Consider the following 26,851-nt stretch of genomic DNA (forward strand, 5'->3'; position numbering starts at 1 on the left):
AAGTCATGTTGACCCTGCCAGAAACTGACTGAGCCCCTAACTTCCATTTTGAGCTGACAAAGCTGCATCTACTGCATTGACATTGCAAGCAGTGATCAATCAGCCCTGCCCTGGACTACAGAACTGTCCTCTAAAGTTTTGGAAGTGAGATATTGGGGGGGGGGAGGGGGTGCAGGGTTTCTATAGTACAGTTGAGGACTGACACCACTGACATTTCAGTACAGTAGAGGCACAGTGTTATGTTGTCAACTCAAAGAGGTAGTTAGGAGGTCAATGGACTTATGGCCGATCAAAAGGCATTTATTATAGCCAAATCGGAAGGATCCTTGGGTGCACTTGATGTGCTATAATACCTAGATGCTAGGATTTACTTAAGTATGTATGCTGAAAAGCTTCTTATGTGTGTTTCATGTTCTATATCTTCTTATTTTGCCTTTTGGGTCCCCCCTTCATGTTCCTTATACTAGTGAATTCCTCCCTGCCAATACTGTTATATTTGCAACGCATTTGTTTCACAATCAACACTTGATACATTTCTACACTACGTCTGCCCATTCTCTTTCTTCTTCTCCCATGTCTTCTTTTCCTCCTCTTCTCCCCCATGCTTTTATTAAATATAGTGTCTTTACGATAATTTTTGACGCTTTCAATTTCTCCATGTGTTCATTGTATTAGGCAGCTACGGATTTTTGTCATCAGAGTAACGTGTTCAAGATATAACTGAACCTATATTGTCTGTATAGATGACATGTTTACTTGGAGTGTACGGCTGTACACCACTGTTTGACGTCCGCTAATCTTTTAAGTCATTGTATGTTTTATGCAAAACAATAAAGATATACTTGCTTAAAAAAAACAACCCATTCTGTATAATAAAATGTAGGCCAAAATTTTATAAGCTACTAATAACCATTCATATCTAGAACGGCTTATATTCGGGACGGCTTATACTCGAGTATATACAGTATATTTATCTACTGTAAAGGACTGCACATCACAAAGTATAGGCTCTCCTCAGCTTACATGCCTACAGTCATTTCAATGTGCAGTGTAGGACTTGTGCCCAAGGGAAGGCTGCAATGAAGTATAACATCAAACAGCTTTCTATTTTAAGGACTGTTAATCCAGAATACTAAAATCAACAAATATATGGATTGAGGCTTCTCTTTTACATAGTAACACTTACAGATGGTGCTGTTATCATGTCCACATTTCGCTAAGTTTGTATAACAGACACCCACGCCTTCCTTAATAAAAAGAAAAAGCTTTTATCTTACATTTTGATTAGGTTCCAAAGGCTAACAACACTCTCTGAATTATTAATTGGGGCAATCTAACGATCTCATCACTACATGAATCATGCAGTACAGGACAGTCCTATTACACACCATGTGCACGTTAGCCTCGCAGTGCAACCTAACCCCGAGGGGGATTAATTACTGATGTGCAAAGAAAAGAATGTCATATCTATCTAGAAGGCGTGTAGAGTTTTTAGAAAGTGCTCTATAATCTGATGCACTCTTTACACAAGCGATAAACTGTTACAAGAGACGTGTTACAGTTAAAAGAGCAGTAAACCGATAACACAGGTGCATAGAGAAGATATTATAAGCCCAGCCAAACCAGGATTGTGTGTTCTGGGTACAGTACTGCAGAGTCTATTGGTGCATCTGCTACTATGACCTCGGCAAAGACATATTTTAGCTGTGACAAAAGCATAAATTTACATAAAAATATATGGCTATACGCAATAAAGATCTCCTAAAATCCACTTGTCACAAGAGATGTATATTTCTGTCCTTATTCTGGAAATGCTATCTGCCCGATTGTGTCTGGCTTCCATAAGTTTGAGTCATACCCCCAGAACAAGAATGCAGAAAAAGGTCAGTCAGGGAAGAGCCAGGATAAACTTCTCTTATGCTTGTTTCCAATCACAAACTCAAAGTACTGAAGCCTTTGTTTCTTTCTCTCATTTTCCCTTTCCTTTCTTCACTTCTTTCTAGGTTCTTGTGGTGTTTTCTAAAGCACATGATATAGACTGACTACATGGTGTATAGCCTATAGCTCTTTCCTCTTTACCCGTATGGTCTCGCATGGCGTCCTGCAGCAGCAGCGGGTCGATGGCGACACCTCTTCAGGCCTTCAGATAATCTGTTTGTTCACAGGATTTATGCATATATCTCTCGTGTTTTTTGTTTTTTGTTTTCTTTTTTATTTTCATTGTTTCTTTATTTCTATTGGCTACCCTATGGACGACATACTATGGATCACTATTATGCTGTAGAACTGTTGTGGTGTTTTGTCATACGAAACTATATGTTCCTTTTTCTAGATGTAATTTACATCTGTACCCTTTCAATAAAAATACAACAAAATACTGAAGCCAAAGCAACAGCAGACAACTAGCATTTGTAGATGGCTGGCTCATATGTACACTATATGGCCAAACATTTACGGCACCCTCTCACACCTGCACTATATGACCAAAAGAATGTGGACCCCTTCCAAATGGATGAATTCAGGTGTTTTCATTGAAGGGTACTATTAAAGCTACAAAAATGGTTGGTTAATTGTTCATTTCCAACCTTGTGGCAACACTTTGAGGAAAGCTCCTATCCGTTCCAGCACAACTGTGGTCCTTGGCACAAAGCCAGCTCCATAAAGAGATGGCTAAAAAAGTTTGGTGCAGAGGAACTTCTTGTTCAACATCAGTATCTAACCTCACAAATGCTCTTGTGGATGAAGGAACACAAATTTGCCACATACTGTACACACTCCAAAATCTTGCGGAAAACCTTCACATCAGTGAGTGTGTGTGGGAATCAACTGCCCATGGTTTTGGAATGGGATGCCCAAAAAGTTTATACAGGTGTGATGGTCAGGTGTCCACGCATTTTTGCCCATATAAAGCATTTCTCTTATGACCCACAGTGCCAATTAGAATCCATCTTGAACTGTTCTGACTTCTGCAACATTAGTATACTGTATGCTATATTTTGTAAGTTGTACTGTCGATTGGCAGGATGGGGAGGTCACAGACACGAAGTATGAGCAGGCAGCAGGAACTATAATGTATATTAGCTCATCTACCATTCCACAGAACAATAAAAAGTAACCTGTGTAAATTTTGCAACTTTAGCTGCTCCTTGTTTGTTACCGGCCTTGTTATTTGACCCTGCCTGTACGTTCTGTTTACTGCGCCTTTAAATCAGCAGAAAATAAGATGAATGAATAGTGCAGAGGTACTACTGCCATCGTACCGGGTAAACTGGAGCATTTCCACATCACAAAGTAGCTAATTTTAGAAACATAATCATAAATTATTGTTATTTTAATTAGGCACAGGAACGCAATAAAGAACCTTTGTGCCCGTGTTGGGAAATGTTTGAAGCTCCTCTGATTAGTAACAGCTCTGAAATAGCGAGTACAAGAAACAAATTAGACTATATTAATTGTTCTGCTGTTTTAATAAGGCTGATGCATGAAGAAAAAAAAAAAAGCTTTTACTGGGCCTGAAAATTATGATGGTTGTTAAATATATAACTTAAAGTGGAACTATGGGCCAAAATAATGGCATATATGATGCAGTATATCCCCAGCAGAAACACTGCAGTTTTTGGGGTTTGTTGCCCCATAACATGGGGTGACAACCTTTTGATCCTGCCAGTAGATCCGTTATTTTTCTACTTCCAGACGAGCCCTAAAAGATAATCGTGATATGGTTTTCCCACACCGTAACTATTGCTTTTGCTGGACAGCTTGGCCTGCATGCAAAGGTTAAGAAAAATATAAATAAAAGCATGTGAAATAAAACAAATAAATTAAAATGAATGTATAGCCAATTTTTATTTTGTTTTGGATAGAATGGTGAGGGGTTAGAACCTCTGTGAAGATTGTATTGCTGTCTGTGTCCGAAGGGAAGAATAAACATCTCTATATGTCCGTTTGGCTATTATCAAATTTTACAGTTATCAACAAAACAGGGGTTGAGGGGAAATTTCCCAAGGGGACATCTATTCTGGGGACAACTTTTTTCTTTTTTTTCTTAGTTTCTAGATAAATTCTAGATAGGGAATGATTAAAAATCAGGTTAGCTTTTTTTTCACGTCTTTGCCTTATTGGAACGATATCCTTTTGCTTTCCTGTCTTGAAGACACAGCTAGAAGAGAGAGACAATCTCCTCTAAGACATTGTCATCAAACTGGTGTCCCCATCTGAAGACTTCCTCTAATTTCTCTTCTTATGACCACTGTTGTAATTCCCATTGCATTCCATCCCAGTGACAAAGGTCACCAGGAAAAAGAGAGCAGGTGAATCTGCCCAGCAGACTTGCAAAGCAACAGAAAACTGAAAGAGAATCTAAATCCTCCCAACTCTATCCAAAAATGTTAAAAAGTACTTTGGCTTTAGATACACTTTAAACTAAGGCTTAAAATAAGAGTGCCTGATATATAAGCTGGTGGGTAGACGTGGGAGGTATATAAATGAACATTAATTTGGGCAAGACTGCTGTGGATAACCACTTACAGGATGAGTCACCAATAAAGCATATAATTTCATTCACGTTCCACTGGCAGGGCTCTCCTTATTGGCTTACGGGCCTTAAAAGAGTTGGCCTATTTTACTGGAGGCAATGAAAACCAACAACCTGCATATCATATCCGTTTAATAACCAATATGTCACATCTAATCCAGAGTTTACTTACATCTCTACAAGGAAGTCATTTTAAAAATGTTATTAAGAAAATAAATGACAGTTGAAAGTCACATATTATGACATTTAATAGACCACACACGGGCATTACATTTCTTACGTCAACTTTTAAAATTCAGGAGATAAAATGCTTTGTTTTATAATTGCTTTTAAAAAATATAAAAGTACTGGGCGAATGTGCCTTTATCTTGTTTAGGAGAAATAGGAGTTGCTCTGTTCACAGTAAGCTGCTACATTCTATTGTAAATGAAGGATACTGACCTACTTAAGTGCTTTAATTCCTCTAATTAATATATAATTCACTGGTGAACTTTGCAAAGTGTATCATTAAGTACCTGGCCTGTCAATGGCCTTCTAAGACCAAATCTAGAAAATCATGCAAAGCGGTTTTAACAAATATGTTTTAATGTCAGAAATAATTATAACTTAAACCTTAAAAATCTATGGCAGAAATACATCTCACATCTGCAAATTATTATGCTAAGGTAATAAAGAAAAGCTTTACATACAAAAAAAACATCAATGCAGCTACAGACTTGAGAAGACATTTTTCATAAGCCTGCATTTACCTGCCTCCCTCGAGAGCTTGGGACTCCCAAATACTGGAGAACGCTCATATGGAAATACTGAGTGGAAGGTAGAAAGCAGATACCTGGCCCACTCATGCACCTATCTATCGGCTATGGTGCATGGTGGTGGGCTCAATAACCAAAATCTAGGCGTGGGAGGCTGGAAGGGGCAGACTAGGCATCAAGCTTACCACTCTCTTAGTCAGAATTTGCCTATCAGTATTTGCATATCTGAGCATCCCAAGGAACTCAAAAAGGCATTGGCGGGTATTAGAAGGCAATGACAGTGCCTGCTTCTCAATATTACTGCTACTTTAGTACCATCTGTGATATAGTTTTAATTTGGTAACGGGGTATAATTTTCCCTGACTTGGTGGTTAGCACTTAACATTCCACTGGCCACCAAGGCAGTCCCATTGAACATTGGAACTACAGTTGACAGCCTTGAAGGCGAGCCCAATAACAAAGTGAAAATAAATAATAAAGAGAGGCACATGAGGAGCTTTTCTGGGTAATAAAAGGTAATCATAGTCATCTTATGGTGTCTGCGCTCAGCCAGCTCTTTTACATTAACACTTTAAAGCAGAGGACAGGTGACTTTATTGGTGTCTTTTTATGCCTAAACACAAAATAATTGTTGTGGGAATTAAACAGTTAATGCTTTAGAAGCACATACTTTGCAATGGTTAGCCAATGTCCAGAGTAAAAGGCAAATGGTGCGCAAGTCCATAATGATTGACCAATTAAAGCAAGCCAAAAGCACATATATAGAGGATTCCTTGCCTTGCAGCAAATATGCAGTGAGTCTTACAATCATGCTTCTTTATCACTAGTGATTGGTTAAGAACCTGGTTTTTGGTAACTGAGATTGGCTAAGAATGGTTAGTACAGTACATGTGTTCTGTAAAGTAAGCCTCATGTCAAGATTACTGAACTGTGCAGTACATGCCTGAAGGTCATCAATGCTGAGATCAAGTTAGCAGGAGGGTCAACTCAGACATATGCATTGCAGCAAGACGTTATCACTACAACACACAGTAATGCCTGTACTGCAGTAAGGTCTCAAACATTTTATCTAGCACCCAGGGCGCTAAACCAACATACTTGTGTTGAAGTGCACCACAACACATGGTAACATTCTACATTCATTGCACTATGTTGATTCATACAAAATTAGTGCAGGTCCAAATTTAGGTGGTAACGCACATAAAACCAGATAGGTCTCAATAGACCCTAACAATTTTCTTTTCATATGCAACTCATGTACTGTATATCCTTTTGCTCTGTGTCTGATTCTATTCCTCAATAAATACTTATCCTTGTCGCACTCCTTACTGAAAGTCCCTCGTAATGGGGGGTGCTCGCAGTGACGGTGATGGCACAGCAAATATCAGCAAATTGTAGAAATGTCACCAGCACACCAGTCTTTTTAGCATAGCAAAAGCTTCACTTTTTGCTATACTAAAAAGACTGGTGTGCTGGTGACATTTCTGCAATTTGTTGATTCTATTCCTCTTTTCTCACCCTGCTAAAAAGATTAATTCTAATCAAAATATTACAAAAAATATTTTAAAAAACACAAAAAGATACTATAGCCCTACCCATAGCCAAGCTTAATCTGACTGCATAAGCACAAGGAAAATAACTATTTCCCTTGCGTTTAGCACAAATGTGATGTTTCCTGGATAGCAGCTTGTTCATTGATTTTATTTTATGCTTTTACTAATTTTAGGTACATGCATACATCAGCAGTTGCTATGATTCCCAGAAAGACAAAAAAGTTGCAGAAACTACAGTAAACTCTTACATCTCCAGCCAATTTTTATTTTAGGTTTGGATATTGTGGGGAATTTTTAGAACCTTTTCACACAACAAACTAAAAAAACAAGTAGCGTAAAGAGGGGGGTTAGAATCTCCGATTCCAACAGTTCATCCATTGAAAAGATTTACACTCTCTGTCTGTGTCCATGTTCTACAAGGTATCGCATGAGAAAAGTGAGTGTAAATGTCCCCAGAAGATATGAAGACAGCAATAATTGCCTAACAAATGATGTAACCCTTCCTCACGCAGATCACCGATCTGTAGGAAGTTTATGAGAAACTGTGCTTTCAGCTGTTTTATATATTTTATGAATTCCAAACATTTGGAGCTGTATGTTTGGTGGCAAATGTTCCTCTGCAGCCTGTCATAGCTGTCAGTATTGGGAGTAATTATAAGTACAGTATACACAACATAGTTCTCTTGGACTCCTGTGTCGGTTGGGCATTGTACAGTTCATGGCCAGTGACAGAAAACAATAGGCAGTCACGGTCTAAACAGTGCATATGGTGATCGGGCTACCACACCTCAACGCTCCCCAATTATGATGTGTACAGTCATTCAGTTCAATATACACTTTTGATTAGCTGCAAGAATATCACAAAAACTGCTGATATTTCAATGGCTAAACAGGAAGCACATATGGGATGCAGATTCCTAGAGGTGCCGTAATATTTGCTCACATATTTTACAGAGCACCCCAAGAGTCATGAAACTGGGCTCTGCAAATCTCAACCTCTTCTTTTGCTTCCCCTGCCTGACTCACATGGGGAGTAAGGCCACTGATCATAATAATGGACCAATAGCAAGTTAAGCTCTTAATCATTGGAGCTAGCTGTAATCTGCATAATGAAGACTCTGTAGTTTTAGGTTATGTACACCTACCATTCTAGAGCATGTGCAATGTGTAAGTGTAGAATGGAATCTCCTGATGCAGATTTCCATAACTCCTTGTAGAGCTTGGGCTTGATCCTACTACTGCCACCAGTGTAGAGCTTGGCACCTAGACTCTCTCACAAACACACACACACACACACACTTAAAAAGAATGAAAAATAACATTTACTTAACTGATAACTGATGACAGGTTACAATAAATAGCAGTGCTAGGACTCCCTCATGTTCCATCCATCTCACGGTAGGGCCAGACCTGTAGACATTGCTGCAGGCTGCCAAATTTAAATGGTCATGATGGCATTCTTCTCATTAGAAAGCCCTCTTAACAGCACACTCATTAGTCTCGGTTTTAGTGTTAAAAGCAATTTCTCAGCAGTGATGTCGGTTCCAAAATTGGAAGTCCAGCAGCGGCTCTATTCCAGACGTTTAATATAACACTAAGCTAGCTTCCAATTTAGTTTTTCTGTACTTCATAAGACTGTTCTGTAATTCTAATACTAGTTGCAGTTCAAACCTGATAACTTGTTATGATGATTATCAATGTATATTAATCCGGCAATACAATCCCCCTGTGCAGTCTCAATGACCTCAATGACTTAGAAAGTCTCACTGCAAAGGGAGATAGCAGTTGGCTAATTCAGGTAATATCAGGTATTGCACAGAATGTTTTATTTTAAAGGTTTAGATGGTGTGCAAGTTTATTTTATAAACCTGTTAAGTTATTGCTGATATCTGCATACGTGTTTACTCCAATATAAAAAAGTTTCTGCTTACCTTAGTGCTCCCATACCATGGCAAACAGTATAACCACATACATGGATGAAAGACATCTCTCACTTGCCTGCACCCTCACCCCTCCCCATCCTAATTTCTCCCACAATGCTAAGTCTGAAGAGACAAGGTAGTTTCTTCTTCCAGCCCTATAATCAGGGTTACTGTATTATGCAATATATATATAAAATGAACAAACTGTTGCAGCCTGGGGAAAAATGGACACACCTCTTTATCACCAGCCACAGACCCCACACCTTGCACAAGCAGAATAGTCAATCCCTACTTAGACATTATAGTACATCATGGCCAAGTAGAAATCAGCATGTAATTTATTCAAATCATCTGCAAAATTACATCAGACTTAGACGTCAAAAAGCCTAGAGTCATTTTGCATCACTGGGCTCACTCATAGAGCTTACTTTATTACATAGTTTAGACAGAAGATGGACATGTGTGGATTACATGGCAGAAACAGCATATTTGCATCAATAAAATACAGTCAGTTATGTGAAAAAAACCTGAGAATAGCATATAGCCGGGTTTTGGTGGCTATGCAAACACGTGAAGATAAACAAAAGTGCAAACCAGTTAAATAACACATTTTATGCCCAGGGGGTAAAGCAGAATCATTAAAAACTTGAACAAAATAATTATTTGCAACCATTAACTTATTATGCATTGTGCTCACTGCGGGATTTTCATACTGTTATATCTTCTAAAGGAGATCTGTAGAAATAGTGTCTGCATGGATAGCAGTAGTACCTTTGGGTTGTCCTACCAATGAGTCTTCGTTCACATCAATACATTTCACATATACAGGTAGGATTCAACAAAGCAAAAAGCATCAAACATTCAGTCAATTTCCCACTGGCACCCTTGATACATCAAAAACGCATAAAAGGATGAGGAAAAATATCAACATAGGTTTTAAAGTAACCCCGTACAGCAAGTACGAATGTGAAAGCCACTACAAAATACTTTCATGTATATTAAATAATATATGCATTAAATAAATGCATACTAACGTTTCCTGTTAATATATATAACACTGAGGAACCAGTAACAAAAATCAGTTCATGACATCATAAAGACATTACACTCAACTTATGTTATTTCCAGTAGGATACAGATCAAAATGACTAACAACAGTACATAATGATGGCTCTTTGAGCAAAAGAAAAAGGAAGCATTGACTGCTGGGATCATGGCACTTTATAGGTTATTAAATATTTTGCAATTCTTTTGCTTGATTATTGCCTGAACGGTTTGTGGGTGTCAGGGCAAACGTAGAAACCTATGTATTGTAATGCTGGGATCACAGAAACTGACCCTCAAGAATCCAGCCATCTCTCCCAGATTGCCACCTGCCCTGTGTTTATGAGTTGGCACAGCTTTATGGTTGGCTGTTACCTTGACAGTTCCTATATTATTGTTCATGGTTATGCCCTTTTGTCCTTGTTGGGGTAGTCAAATGCCTGTTCGGCACTAATGGTGAGGACAGGCATTTAAACTAGTGTTGAGATTATTCAGATGCTCAAAGTATTCATGTAAAAGACTGGTTTTGTCGCTACTTTGATTATATTTAATGACAATATTCAATAAATCTGTGGTCTTGACCTTTCCAAAACTGTAGCCTTGCCACTATTATGTGAGGTCTCATGTTCCTCAGCAGCCAAGAAGTACCAAAACAATCTCAAATGGAAAAAGTGTTACACCCAAACCCTTACCCTGATCCCACCTATAGTTCTTCGACTTACATACTGCCTAATTCTACAGATGCTGGGAGGGGATCCTAAGTTTAACATCTTGATTGCACTTCGAATGGATAGAAATCTGAACCAACAGTGTCAACGAACTTACTATATTAGACCTCTATCAATGTAGCACCCAGAACAATGAGAAAGCTTTCCATTCCAGATTTCCCCTTTGCATCTCGCTATGTCATGTATTATTTAATTCAATTAAAACCAAGAGCATATTACCTCAGCTAATCTGGAATGTTTGTGGACCACTTCTGTTTTGTTCATAGGAGTCAGCTGATGTAGAACACTGCGGCTGCTTGTTAAAGCCCGAGTTAAACGAGCAAACTTTGTCCATCCTGCAGAAAAAGGAAAAACAAAGATACAAAAAGAACAAGCTTTTTCAAAATGACTATAGCCATTGTAAATAACTAGGAAGTTGATCAGTTATACAGGCAGGTAGCAAACCACCATGAATCCATTGTTCAGCACCCCCTCCCCCCCCCAACCCAAGACAGCCACTTCTTCTCCAAGGCTTTACCCAGCAGAGTCAGGGGACAATTCGCCTAATTTTCTAGTCCTTGGTTCTATCTGTCATTATGTAGAGTGGCCAGACCATGTTTTTTAGCCTCTCCAGCCCTAGCTGTGGGGTGCTTTGTTGCGCCTTTCCCTGCAGAGCTACGGACCACAGATTTATCCAGTCATCCATAGAAATACAGTACTCTCTTATATGCTTATTTACACAATGTCACAGTATCCCAAGCTCAGTTAGAGCAAGGGGTGCTGCTTTTGGGCAACAAAGGCCCATTACCTACAGGATCCAGTGATGGAAATCTGACCCTGACTGTTATACTAGCCAATTGAATTAGTGGGTGGGGACAAACACACGACTGACCTTGAACAAGTATACTGACCAGAAAAAAAAAATCATAAAAAAATAAATTGTTATTTGCACACTTTCAGGACACCTATTCAGTGAGTGGAATGATTTTTTTCGTGAATTATGGTATTTTGCCAGAGCTGCCTTAAAATGTATCTAAACCCAAGAGCATAAACTTAAAATATTGCAGCTTACCAGTTCTTAGATGTATATTGCGCTAATGCAAGCCATAGTGTCATCATCATGCAAGCCATAGTTTCATATCAGTCATAGAAGACTGATATGAACAAAGACTCTTATTATGTTTAACGCAAATACACATAATTGATAATATTGTTGATGGATCACAGACCAGACCTGTACCTAGGAAATTTGGACTAATGATGTAGAGTTTGCACCACTTTCAGGAAGAGTGCAATAATCTAGGATATTAAAGAATGTATCATCCTTACCAGGCTCTCTTTTTAAAGTATATAGGTTGTGGCTTAATATTATTTCATTTATTTTTAAAACTCGGGTAATCAGAGCGAACAGCTAGCTGCTTATGTCGACATGATCCATATATTAAACCTAAAAACCTACCAAGCATAACATATAATAAAAAATGTATACACTCACTATATGGACAAAAGTATGTGAACATCCCATCCAGTGAAAGGGAATGTTAATGCTATAGCAGCCAAAGCCATTTTAGAGAATTGTGCACTTCTGACCATGTGGCAATTATTTGGTAAGGGCCTTTTCTGTTCCATCATGACTATGCTCCTGTGCACAAAGTCAGGTCCATAAAGACATTGTTTGACCAGTTTGGTGAGTGAGTATCAACAACAGTACCTGACCTCACAAATGACCTTTTGGCTTCATGGGCACAAAATTTCCACAGGCACACTCCACAATCTTGTAAAATTTGTTCACAGAAGAGTGGAGGCTGTTATAGTCACGAGGTAGATGCCATCTCTATTATTATGCTAATGGTTTTAGAATGAGATATCCAACAAGTTCATATAGGTGTCATGGTCAGGTGTCCACAAACGTTTGAGTATAAAATATATCCTGAAACTGTAAAAGCAAATTTATGAATACTAGAACAAAGCATGCAGTAAATGCTGTTTCTTATAGCAACAGGATTAATTTTTTCTATGAAACAAAGTATCAGTTTTGTTATGACAGACTGTACTTACACAGACAGCACTGAACAATTAACATAGCATATTACTCAGCGAGAATTTAAATAACACCTCAAATGACCTGTGTTACAAAACATGAACAGGATTTATACTCAACATCTGCTTGGGATTCAAGCTTACACAAGCTTAATTTCTGCAAAGGTTAAAAACATGCTTGTATTTCAGGTCAAAGAACGTGAGGCCCACAAACAAGTACAAAGTAGTTTCTCCTTTCTTCAAATGATATATTTCTTTAAACCAGGGGTGTCAAACTCAATTTAATCGTGGGCCGCATCAACATTATAGTTGCCCTCAAAAGGTATCTGTAAGACTGTGAGAAAAGGAACAAAAGAGAGCGATTCCATAGTGTAAAAATGGTATTTAATAGTAAAAACACGCAGCTCTAAGGCTGTACTTACAACAGTTTGGTAGAATAAAAACCAGTAGAATATGGTGAGAGGACGGAACCCCTGGCAGGGAGAATCTGGAGCGATGTAAAACACCAGTAACCTCGATCCCTGTATTGATAAATGGTTTACACGTTTCTGATAAAGGGGGCGTGCCCCAGAAACGCGTAAACCCTTTATTAATACAGGGATCGAGGTTACTGGTGTTTTACATTGCCCTAGATTCTCCCTGCCAGGGGTTCCGCCCTCTCACCTTATTCTACTGGTTTTTATTCTACCGAACTGTTGTAAGTACAGCCTTAGAGCTGCGTGTTTTTACTATTAAATAAAATTTTTACACTATGGAGGCGCTCTCTTTTGTTCCTTTTCTCATAGGCTGGTGATCTATCTAATCTGTGAGAGCTGCCTCCATCGTGTTTGCTGTATTTTTACTGCTGGGCTCTTTTTGGATTTGAAGGCGCCGGTATTGTTTTGCAGTATCTGTAAGACTATATAAATGTGTCTAATCTTTATCATAATTGCCTCTGCATTCGATTATCACTGGTTTTAGTAATAACTTAATACCTAGATCTGAAAGTAGAAGTCTAGGAAGTGGCCTGGTGGGCCGGATTCGGCCCCTGGGCCTTGAGTTTGACACATGTGCATTAAACCAATCCAATAAATAACTAATTAAGGATTCTAAATGCTTGTGACTTGCCTGTGCCAGTTTAGAAGCAGAGTTCTTTGCCAATAAAACAGCTTGTCTTGTTAATGATACAAAATGGGAAGAAAAATAAAATCTGGAATCTCGGATATTAATTTGTAACAGCTGAATAAAATATTAAATATTTAACTAGTTTTCTGAAAACTGTGTCTGGTTTTTGCATGGCGCAAATTGGATTGTAGAACAAAACAAAAAAAACTAACTTTTAGAACAATTTATTGGGTTTTATTCATATTCTGTGATTTTATTTTATTTAAATTTACTATTAAATGGCACTTAGGTGGTGGTATAATAAAAGCTATTGGGAAAATATTGTTTCCTAATGCATTTATTGACCTACTTTTTAAAATCATAAGCATACTGCAAATCTCATCAATCATTGTTAATGTTTTAAAATGCTTTTTGTTGGTTTTGTGTTTTGCATGTTTTTATGCTGCAAAGCTGGCCATGCAGCAGTAGAATTTCATTACAAAAAAAGTGTTTTTGAATGCTTGTTTGATTTTCTAATAGTTAATGGGGTCAAATCCACAATCTTTTTTTTTTTTTGGGAACAAACAAGATTCTAAATGTGGTTTTCTTTCAGGAACTCCAATGATATTTGTCAAGTCTGTGATGGTATTACTGAATGTTCTGACGAGATTTTTTCCGTTCTTGTGAAAATCTACCAGTGTATGGCCAGCTTTAATCTAATACTACCTGCTGACAGAAGTAGAAAGCATATTTGCACAAGTTGGTAAGCAGGCAGACCGTCATAGTGACTAATGTTGCCATCCTTCATGGTTTCGCCAATATCTGGGTTCGGTCACAACCTATTGGGCCAGTAGGATTGGCATTGGGGGAGAAGAGGAACTGGATAACACAAAGACCAAGGTTACCCCCACTCTAACCATACACCTCAGGGTTGCTCGTATTCCATTGTGCAAAAAAAAAAAGCAGTGCGACTTTTTGGGAACCTTTTGGTCTGCGTGGTGAAGTTGTTTTTTTATTGGTACTTTATTTTTTGATTGTAATAGGAGACAATGTAATACCTTAAAGCTCTGTCTACACTACGGAATTTTGAAATACTTAAGTTGTGTTCCTTGAGGTTGAACAAGGTTTTTTCTTTCTCTTTTATTGCTTATTGGATTCTCTAATGTGTCATTATTTGATAATACTTTGTGCTTGTCTCTGCATTGTAACTGTTTACTGAAAAAGAAAAAACTCTGTTCCTGCTAAATGTATGCAAGATTCTTCAAAATAAAATAAAGTATGTTTAAAAAAAAAAAAGAACTAGAAAGGAGTATTGTGATGCTACTTCATCGTCCAGTCAGTAGGCTGGAGGCAGGATGCTGACCAATTAATACTACCTAACTGTAGTAGACAAAAGAGAGTTAATTGATCAAAATGTATTTACTTGAAAACAATGGGTGTTTGGAGGTGCATTGTCAGTTGCTTCTAAAAGAGAACAGCGTTTTTGCTTAGGCAGCTCACACGCTCTAGAAATGGCCCTGGGTGCAGACTTTATATTTAGATGAAGAGGAGCACCACACAAGATGTTCAAAGCCTGTTAAGCATTTTATTTCTTCTTATAGGTTAAAAAGACACGTCAGTGGGTTTTGGGACTGTCAGATGGTTTTCTCATTCATCAGAGCTTAAACAGATCTTTAATGTGCTGGGGTACTGGACTCAATTGGGGTAAAAAAATTATTCACTTATCTATGGCTCTAGGCAGCCTAAAGCACCTCTGCTTTTGATACCCCCTAAAATACGATGAATTGTCTTTTTGACCTGTGTGAAGTAGTAAAATGCTTAAATGGACTCTGTGCATTTGATCTGTTTGATCGGTTTACCTTTAGTGTAGTAAGTGGGATAGTTTACACATATGAATTTTAAAGTGATTTTAAAGTCAAAAGGTTTTTAAACTACAGTGGTACCTCGGTTCATGAACCTAATTCGTTCCACGATTCTGGTCGCGACTCGAATCAAACTGTGATCAGACAGCGATCTCGACTAGAGGAATCCACGACCATGTGTCAGAGCGGGGGTATATGGCTGCGGTTGTTGTCATCACCTGATGCGTAGTTTGTGAACGGAAGCAACATTTTGCCAAACTTCTTGTTCGTGAACAGAAGCGTTTGTGAACCGAGGTACCACTGTATTTTAACTGCTAATGAAGTCACTTACAATGGACGCTGCTTCTTGATGTTCAAAAGTTTTAGATTCCTGAAGAATCAGCTGGTCCCTTGAGCACTGACCCCGATATCCTGTTTTAGGGTCATTCCTTTCCCTTGCAGGGTCCCATGAAGACACCCTTGTGTGTGCTAGTAAGCTGTGTGTTTCTGCACAGCACACTGGCACAGCAAGGCAAGCCTCTCCCCTGCTCCTGGATCCCCAACCTTCCCTCTTCTTTCCTCCCTTCTCCATGCTAATGGTTGGACGGCTGCTGGAGAGTTTGCTGGTGATCTTGTACTGGACAGAGAGTTCAGGGAAGTGGAGCTGAGAGAATAGGGAGTCAAATGTTTAGAGACATGTTGGCTGTAAGTGCTTGGGCAAAAATGTAAAGAAATACCTTGCTGGGCAATGTATATTTGTTTGATCTGGATTCATTATTGAAAACTTTAATTCCTTATTTATCTGCTGCTTAGAGTTCAGCTTTAAACTGCAAATATATATATTTTAGATGCCCTTATTTGCATTAGCATTATTGCAGTAAATATTCAACATGATTTTATGTTCCCTTGAAAAATATTTGTGTCATTCAGCTTTAAAATGGCTTTTGGCCAATACATCACATTGGTCTGCGATTCTTCCTACACTAATAACAACAGGATACAGATCAGTGGGCAAATGTGCATGCAGAAATATGAGTAGGGAAAATAAATACACTAGAGCGCCTGAGAGATCAAAGTGAAGTTATATCGCACACACTGAAACCGACAAGGGGAAAAGAATCTGGGACTGTTAGCAGAGTAGAGATAACTACAGACTTAATATATACTTGGGAATTACACTGTCACCAATTCTTTATTTACTAGATAAATTATCTGAATAGGCTGATGCTGCAGCTGCATGGGAAAATAAAAAATGCACAAGGGCTAAAATCCAGCATGCTTATAATGTCAAAAGCTAAAGCGAATTGCTTTTTTTGTATTGGATAGAGTTATGGAAGGCTTAAAACATCTGTCATGGTTTAAATGTGGCCTGCGCCTCCTTTAGAAAGATTTCTCCTCATTTCCTAAATTGTTTAAAATGAGCAAACCGAAATTTGCTGATCAAATGATTGGATAATTAAAGTGCATATTAAACACAATTTATTGTTACATGGTCAGGTTGAAAAAAGACACAAGTCCATCGAGTTCAACCTATTTGTGTGGAGATTCCTTTAATAAACCAATCTCAGTTCCTCATTTAGTCTATCCTAAAAAATAGTAGTCTATAGTTGGGCTTAAAACTATCCTCTAAGCCCCTGGTGCCCAGCCTGTGGCCCTTTGGTACATATTGTGTGACCTTCAGGCCCCTACATACAGTAGTCTGTGTTTTCATTACCTAGGTGTTTACTTAGGCCAGTGAAGGAAAAAAAAATGGATTTTTGTACATTCATAAAAAACTTTTATTTGGATCCCTTGAAAGATACAGCAGAGATCTTAAACCTCTGACCATAGAATTATAGTGCCACCTTCAGGAGTAGGACACTAGTAGGACACTAGGCAAAAAACAAAAGCACAGCCTAGGGATGGCCCCTGACGGTGGCCAAACCACCTACCTATCAGCTCAGTTAGTCACAAAGTAGTACATAGAAAATGACTGGTAACAGGACAAATAACCAGAGGGGAGGCTGCTGTGTCCTTCAGTGAATGCAGAGAAAAGGCTTTGGCGGTGAGTACAAACATCACATTTTATCTTCTGTTCATTGAAGGACACAGTGGACACAGCAGAATCTTCGATCACATGGATCATCCCAAGGGGTAGGAAACTATTCAGAAGTCTACTTCTGAAAAAAAAAGTTCCACAAGAAGAGTTGTTGCCAATCACAACTAGAATGTTTGTTCATTTCTGTACCAATATACACAGTGGCGGAGCTAAGGAACAAAGGGCCCTGGTGCAATATTTTTTTTTCGGCCCCCTACCCCCCCATAAACCCACAAACACAACGCTCTCCTTTCGCAGCGCTCGGCCGGCTGTCACTTTCTCTCCTCCCCGCTGAGATGATCCGACACTCCCGGCGGAGAGACCAGGGGCCCGCCGGGCGCTGGATACTGATCCAGCGGCCGGCATCTTGCTTGGGCCCCCCCAGAGCCTGAGGCCCCGGGCGCCCGCACCGCCTGCACCGGCGGTAGTTCCGCCACTGAATATACACGTTAGCTGCACTGCATTTTAATTCTACATCACGAAACAAGGATGAAATTATAAGGCTAGCAATACACTTTCAGGATTTCTCTCGTTTAGTCCTGCGGGCAGAACGAGAGAAATCTATTAATTCATCCATCCACGCTAAACAGCATTGATGAAGGAATCTCTCATGGCTTCTGAATACCCAAATGGTGACTGACAATTTTCCACCTGTTTCCTTTGACAAAAGTTTTAAAAAAATGATCACCAGGTGCCAACAGGGCCACATACATCTTGAATTTCAGCCGATTCAGCAGGAATTGGTCCAACATTAAGCAGTGTATAGCCAGCTTAAGACCCCTATCAAGCAGAAGTGTTACATGGATCTATAACTATTTTGCATTTGATAATCTGACACCTGATCAGAGATTTCGGAAAACCGATCATCATATTGCTGCATGTGTATGCCCTAATTTTAACAATAGCTCTGCATCATTTTTCCTCAAAATAAGGACACATCTTAAACATGGTCAGAGATTAGCTTTTAGCTGACGCCACATTACTGCTGACCACTAGAGAGGGCACTAGGCAAAAAACAAAAGCACAGCCTAGGGATGGCCCCTGACGGTGGCCAAACCACCTATCTACAAGAGTCAGCTCAGTTAGTCACAAAGTAGTACATAGAAAATGACTGGTAACAGGACAAATAACCAGAGGGGAGGCTGCTGTGTCCTTCAGTGAATGCAGAGAAAAGGCTTTGGCGGTGAGCACAAACCTCACATTTTATCTTCTGTTCATTGAAGGACAAAAGATGTTAGAAGACTTCCAAGACCAGTAGGTTTAATGTTATTTTTTTAGATGAGCTGGGAATTATTATTATTATTATTATTATACAGGATTTATATAGCGTCAACAGTTTGCACAGTGCTTTATTGTAATGTAATTTCTATCCTAGCCGCATAGTGCTTGTTTTTTTTTCTGAGCCAAGGAGGTTGTTGAGGTGCCTCCTATAGAAAAGATGCAAACTATGGTGATTACTTAACAAGCTGCATACAGACTAAATTCATTTTACAGTGCAGAGATTCTTCATTCTTTCTCTTAGATTTTACTATCAGGTCTATTCACAAAAGGGTGAAGAGTTTGGGGAAGGGAGGAGAAGTGACGAATCTAGGACAACATAGCTGCACTGGAAAGCGAGGTGAATTGGAGAATTTTTCCAAATCAGCTATGTTGTCCTAGATTGTTCACTTCTCCTGCCTTCTCCAAACTCTTCACCCTTTTGTGAATAACCCTGTATGTGTCACTTCTAAGAAAGAAGAGGGTAGAGATGAGGAAGCTGTGGCAGTACAGTAGCCGAAAGTTTGCTTGCAGCCTTCTGAGACATGAAGACTAGTATGTATTGCAAAAAAAACAAACTGAGGATCGAAGGTTTAGTAAGAAAATTATAAGGACCACCTAAGGATATCTAAATTCAAACTTGGGCTATAAAGTGTATGTATAGCCCAAATATTTTCAGTATTTGAGTAGGGACCGGTTGAAACCCGTCAGTTTATTTTTTTGCTGCCTGTATCCGGTTATGGAGTTTTTCCTTCATTCCTGTCCAGGAGACACAACAGGAAGTGAAAGGAAATCTCTACAAAAGGTTAGGGGAATTCTCCTCTAAGGGGGTTGTTATTGAACCAGGCATCCCCATTTGAAAATGTCCACTTCCCTCTGTTTCAGGTGACAACTGTAAAATTTAGCATTACCTTCATTTTCTGTTGTGGTGACAGTGGTCTGCAGGACAAATAGAGATAGTGAACTTCCCCAGTAGGGACACATATCTTTTACAATTCTGACAGAGTTCTAATCCTTCCCTATTCTAACTTTCTAAAAAAAGTTTTGGCCAAACATACACTTTAAATCCCTCACTAGTAATGTTGCATAACAAATTATTAGCAAACAACCTGGTATAGACTGGAACAGTGTCATGATGAAGCAGCAAAAAAGGGTGGAACTAAACTAAGAGGAGGGCAGATTTATGACTTGATTGGCTAAAGTGTACAGATGCAAGACTATGACTATTTTTTCATAGGACCTCTTCAGAGATGTGTTCATTTTGCTAAAACCGTCAGTATACTCTTGAAAGCATCAAAAATCAAATGAGAAAACTGAAAAACAAAGGGTAACATTCCTAAAACTCATGCAAGCTGAAAACTGGCCATTTTTGCATTTCATTAAAATTATGCAAATTTGCAAATTATTTATCTAACAAAATAGTCTAATGTATGCAAATATTCATTTCAAATAAAAACATTTAGAAAAGGTTACAAGTCCTTCAGAAAAACAAAAAATACCCAAAACTGTCCAGCTTTCTGCTGGCCTGAGTTTTATAAATTCCCTCGAGAAGCGTTTCTTAGCAGAAGGAAGATCAGCACACTACAAATGAGGGAAAAAAGAATTTCTAACAAAACGCAGGATAATGACTACAGAGAGCTTGAAAACACTACAGCAGTTTCTAAGACTTACTTTGTGTGTGTTTTAGCTGCGTTGGTCCAAGGTTAGCTGTGCAAAAAAGAAGGCTGGTTTTGTTTTTTTTTGTTTTTTTATGTATAAGAAATGGTCATTGAAGTCAACATAAAATGAAAGACAAACCCTATTGTCACAAATGTCGTTCTCAATGGTGAAAACACATTAACAAGCAACAGTAACGCTACATAGCCATGTCAAATTATTATATGGATAATACCAGGTGAAAAAACAACAATATAACACTCCACAAATACATCAACTCAGCTTTAGATCAATATGTTTTTCATTATAAAGCATTACTCAAAGAAACATTACTCTTTAAGCCCTTGGTGCCCAATCTGTGACACTTTGGCCCCAACCCCAATGTTTATTATACCCATCTAAATGATTTTGCATATTTAACACCTTCTTAATTAATTACCTCCTTAATTTTACTGCGTTGTACATTCATTTTGTCTGTTTTTTGTTTCTTTGACCTTTAGTAATAGATCTTGCTTACAGGAATGTTAAATGTAGTGCCAGTAAATTTTGTAAGGAGCTGTAGTGGGCAATGACTTGGAACTGTATTGGCAGTGTTGTCTACCATTACCTTGGACATGTCCCCAGTCTCTAAAAGTCTCCTGTAGCATGTCCACAGTCTCCAGGTACACGTGTCTGCAGTCTTTGACCACCTTCTATAGCATACCCAGAGTTTCTGACAATCTATTATAGTAGGTCCAGTCTCTGACCATTTCTGTAGCATAAATGCACTGAATGTTATGTGTAACCCTTTAGGGATGTCAGGGGCCGCACTCTACGTCTACTATTAAGCTGATCATCTCTGCTTTAAGCACACTGTTGAAAAATGTCACACACAGTTTTTCTGGGCAGCAGAGAGAAACCAGTAGCATTACAATTTTGGCAGCGGCAAGGGTAGTAATACCAAGGTATTGGAAGTCAACAAATGTCCCTCGGATGGAAATGAATAATATTATGCGATTGGAGGAGCTTACGGCCCGATTATATGACAACTATATAAGATTTGAGGAGAGATGGAGACCATGGAGGGAATACATTAGATCGATGAAGGAGTAGACATATCCTTAGAGATAATCTACTAAGAAGTGAGAACTTAGATTCTGATTCCTTTTTCCTTTTTGTGATTATTACAAGCTACTACCACTACTTTAGCCATTTTTTAATTGAGAAGGAAGGGGGTTAGGATCTCTTTACACTTTCTATTGCTGTCTGTGGCCCCACTATTGACACGACTATCAACTTTCAGAGATCCCATAGTATATAGGCAGATGACAAGCCTCTGCTCCATCTCTGTTTCACAGATGAAATAGAATTAATTAGTTAAACCCACAAGTGCTTTGTTCTAACAATACGCTTCCTTTATAGCGGCCTTTCAAAGTAACAAAGGCAATAATTTAGAAGCTGGATGAACGGTTTATTGCAGTGTAACACTTTTTCACTGTTAAATAATGGATTTAGTTTAAGTGGCGCATTAGAGATGTGCATGAGATGAAAAAGAGGGACAATTGAGAAGGAAAGGAGGGACAGAAGTCAACCAAATCAGCAAGTTTACCTGGCAGCGAAACAATTCCTGGCGAACGTATGGAAACAAGGTAGAGTGAACATCCAGGAACCACATAATAAATTACTCTCAATCCAAATACTTAAAAATCAAGGGAATAATGTCATCCAATAAGCTCTCCCCATGCTTAACTGTTCCTGCCTAGGCTACAGACAGTTATGACAACTTCAGACCATTCTGGCCACCCTGGAAAACCCCAACTTTTTTCATCACCCGTCCCCACACTGTCCCACAGCTATTTCTTAAAACCAATCTCTTGCATTATCTAATCAACACAAACATCAAAAATCCACCCTGTTGCATTTTGCTACTTGGTTTTAAACCTCATCTGCTCTGTACAAAACTATCTAAAAAACTTTTCTCTGTAGATCGGGTTGAGGTCTGCTAGCGAGTACACATCCCTAGAGCCGACTTACACAGGATGGATTTTTATAAAGCAACATAGGAGGTAAAAGATCTGTCTCGATCTTTATTAAAAAGGAATGTTTGACTTTTACAATATATTTATATATTTTTATATACATGAAAACCATCATCTTGATATAAAAAAAGTGTAAAGATTTTTAGAAAAGTTGTTTCGATCTATTGTTAATTATGTGCGTGAGGGTAGTTATATTTGCTCATACACAGGTTCTGTTTTCTGCGGTACTACACAATGGCGGTGTTTTACTGTTCCTTCTTACGAAAGCTGACCATCCACTGCTCAAATTTCAGCCAAGTCCTGCTGAGCCTATCTGAAAAATCTTGGCCGAACAGTGACCAGTGACAATGACTGCAGTCACTGTTTGGGTATTCTGACAGCAGCACACCTGCCTCTGTCAGAATATAATAGCCCATCCTCTACCCTTGCTCAATCCCTTTTTATTGAAGAAGTTGGGCTGAAAATTGTCAAACAGTGACTTCTGCCAACCAGACTGCCATATTACTTCTGGGCAACATTGCCCCCACATGCAGCTCTATATCCCGGGCCTAGGGCATCTGTAACACTCAAAGTGGTGTTTGGCTTCATCCCAAGCATTGCCCACAGCCAAATTAACTCACTTCCAGGAATGGGATTCCTGACCTATCTATTCAAGTGTGCTGTGCACAATGGAGAATGGGGTGCAAGGGTGAAAGGTAGTGTAGAGGTAAATGGGAAAGCAGAAGTGGAGGGAGTTGCAAAGGTGTAAGAAGTTGCAGCGGTGAAAAGGAGTGCAAAGGTGGATGCAATTGTGAAAGAGGGTGCAGAGGTAGAAAGGGATTCAGAGGTAGAAGGGGATGCAAACGTGGAGGGAGTTGCAATGGTGGAAGAAGTTGGGGAAAAGGGGTGCAGAGGTAGAAAAGGGTGCATTGGTAGAAGGGGGTGCAGAATTGGGACAGGCTGTAGGAGTGGAAGGGGTTACAGTTGTGTAAGGGGGTGCAGGGGATGCAGATGTGAGAAGTAGGGGGAAGAGGGATGTGAGGGGAGGGGGGAAAAAGTGCACAGTGGTAGACGAGAGGTACAGAGGTTATGCATGGTGTGCAGAGGTAATCAGTGAAGAGAAGGGTATAGAGCTGAACAGTAGATAAGGGATGCTATAGACAACAGTGGACAAGGGGTTGATAAAGTAGTATAAAAGGTAAGACAGGTCACAGGTGAGCAGTGAAAATAGAAAGGTTTTATTTAAATATAATTAGCATGATGGGAGGAGAGGAACTGAGGAAGGCAAAATATAAGCAGATTGAACTTCAGCTTTAAAGAGCCCCATCACTAACTAGCAGTCTCAGGGCAGGTGAATAAAATGCCTAAAATAAATTAAATTCAAACCTTATCTTTTAGGAAGATTGTTGTTTAAACGAATGGTCTGGTGACAGCATCACTTTAAGAAAACTGTATGCACTGAAAAATAGATCTGGGGTTTACGTACACTTTAAAAGGTGAAGACTGAAATACTAACTCAATATGTGTACATACCTTCCTTTAAGGCCCCTTTCACACAGGCTGATTAGGAGGGGATCCGTGCACGGATCTTCTCCTGATCGGTGCAGTACAGATCGGATGTCATCGCTGTGACATGGAAATTACCCAGTGCCTGGACAAAATGTGACTTTCCATTGCTCAGCACCACAAACCATTAGTGTGCGGCCCTGAAACACAGAACCCTTCAAGCAGATATAATGAGCAGTAGAAGAACAAACACACCAGTCACCTCTTCAGCACTTTGCTCCATGGATCCATGCCATGTGCCTCATCAGATCATCCATAGGCTGATCTATAAGACAGAGGCACACTGCACACTCAGCACAACAATGGAAATTCATTGTGCAGAACGCCAACAAAGTACTTTTTTCTCCCTTTCCAAGCTGAACTAATACATTTCTTCCCTAGAATGGCATTTACATAGTAGTGCCAAACCAAGCTATATAGGTCATTACACAAAAAGCTGCTTACTGTGAAATCTGCAGTAAGCAACACTTATCCATCTGAAAATGGTTAATTGAATACATTTAAACAGCTACATTCACCCTGACTAATTCAATATGTTCATCCACTAAAAATAACTACCGGAATATAAAAATCGCACAACCTTTGCACATAGCACAAACTGTCTTGCTTGCAATCTGATTATGAATCAATTCTTCACAGGTAGGTTGGATGGACATACACTATATGGCCAAAAGTAGAGGGCAGAGCTACAATGACTGAGGTCAAGTGTTTCCACTGAAGGGTACTATTACTGCTACAGTATACAAGAACATTTTAGACAACTGTGCCCTTTGTGGCAACAGGCTGGGGAATGCCCTTTTCTGTTCCATAATGACAAATCCAGCCCATAAAGACATGGTTTGATCACCTTGATGTGGAGGAGCTCGAATGGCCTGCACAGAGCCCTGACCTCAACCCTATTGGACGCCTCTAGAAAGGTGCTTGCAAGCCAAGACTTCTCATCCAACATCGATACCTCATACATGCTCCTTTAGCTGAATGGGCAAAAATCCCCACAAATGTATTATTCAAGAAACACTGCGCTAGGACTGGATATCTAAATAAGGAAGGGCCAGCAGCAACTATATTCGTGTGTATCTCTCCTATGGCAAGCAAGTTGCGCTTGGTCAGTGTGAATGTGAATTGTAACGTGAAGGAAACTTACAATCTAACTTGAAGAGACCATGATTGTCTCTAATGACGAAATACTGTATCACAGATGTATAATCAAAATGTGAGTGTTCTCTCAAGGAACAACCTATACATATGTGAACACCAAAAATCAATATCAAAAATCAATATAATCCATGTGATGCATGCACAATGACAGTGCTCAATGAATAAATATATAACAAAAGTGCCGGACTCAAAGCATAATCCGGAAGCTCTGTGATCAACAAACACAAACCTTCAACCCTTATATGTAACCAATGGGTCTACACATTGGCATGTGTAAACCTGATCCAATATGGAGGGTTTAGTGATAGCAATAATCTAAACAGTGCTAAGAGTGATCTAAACAGTGATGAATAGCCTACTAATATGCTCAAACATTGGCTGTGGGGCAGTGCACAAAAAAACGATATAATTAATTGCTTCCCCTCTTCAATGGATAGTAAAGTTGGATATTGACACAGTCACATCAAATTATCCAGCATTCGATGGGTTAAATATTTAAATTAGCTCTACGCTATACCAGGCAGTCAGTTTTAGAAGATTTTGAGGTTTATATATCAGAATAAGGAACGGCTACTTCCCTGTCCAATAGTGATGTTTCAAATGAACAGTCCCTTCATTCCGCAGATCGATATCTTCTAAGGTGTCTCCACCCGACCTTTGATTAGGAACAATTATCCGAAAATCCTGGGGTTCTAGTGTTCCATCCCCCTTTCGATTTAAAACATTTAAAAGATTTAAACATCAAGCAATTAGAGGTAACTTTTCTCCTTCAGAATTTCCAGAGCCCTTCCACCCGGCCCAACGGCGTATTCCTGTTATTATCTCATACAGGGAAAAAAAGATGGAGAAAAAAGGCGAACCCTCTAAGTGCAGTAACCAGACAAATTTATTTTAGGATAAAACAAAATGCACTTACAAGAGGTAAAAACCGATAAAGCTTTTTTAGACGTATTACAGGAACTCAGCTATTTTTAGCTTTTTTAGACGTATTTTTTTAGACGCGCGTTTCGTAGGTTAACTTTCTCAAAAAAGGAGTGACTCCTTTTTAAAGAAAGTTAACCTACGAAACGCGCGTCTAAAAAAATACGTCTAAAAAAGCTAAAAATAGCTGAGTTCCTGTAATACGTCTAAAAAAGCTTTATCGGTTTTTACCTCTTGTAAGTGCATTTTGTTTTATCCTAAAATAAATTTGTCTGGTTACTGCACTTAGAGGGTTCGCCTTTTTTCTCCATCTTTTTTTCCCTGTATGAGATAATAACAGGAATACGCTGTCGGGCCGGGCGGAAGGGCTCTGGAAATTCTGAAGGAGAAAAGTTACCTCTAATTGCTTGATGTTTAAATCTTTTAAACGTTTTAAATCGAAAGGAGGATGGAACACTAGAACCCCAGGATTTTCGGATAATTGTTCCTAATCAAGGTCGGGTGGAGACACCTTAGAAGATATCGATCTGCAGAATGAAGGGATTGTTCATTTGAAACATCACTATTGGACAGGGAAGTAGCCGTTCCTTATTCTGATATATAAACCTCAATATCTTCTAAAACTGACTGCCTGGTATAGCGTAGAGCTAATTTAAATATTTAACCCATCGAATGCTGGATAATTTGATGTGACTGTTTCAATATCCAACTTTACTATCCATTGAAGAGGGGAAGCAATT

At 39.1% G+C, this 26,851-nt stretch overlaps 1 protein-coding gene across 1 annotated transcript in view; it reads right to left on the reverse strand.

Moving 5' to 3' along the window:
• Positions 1–26,851, reverse strand: part of KCNH5 (potassium voltage-gated channel subfamily H member 5) — a 220,708-nt gene that overhangs the window by 136,988 nt on the left and 56,869 nt on the right. The window contains exon 5 of the mRNA XM_018556196.1: positions 10,756–10,871. Within this exon, the coding sequence (XP_018411698.1) occupies positions 10,756–10,871 (116 nt within the window). The remainder of the gene's footprint in view (positions 1–10,755; positions 10,872–26,851) is intronic.

This window comes from Nanorana parkeri, unplaced genomic scaffold, assembly GCF_000935625.1.
Source record: "Nanorana parkeri isolate BGI_ZX_2015 unplaced genomic scaffold, ASM93562v1 scaffold12, whole genome shotgun sequence".
In the NCBI taxonomy this organism is placed as follows: domain Eukaryota; kingdom Metazoa; phylum Chordata; class Amphibia; order Anura; family Dicroglossidae; genus Nanorana; species Nanorana parkeri.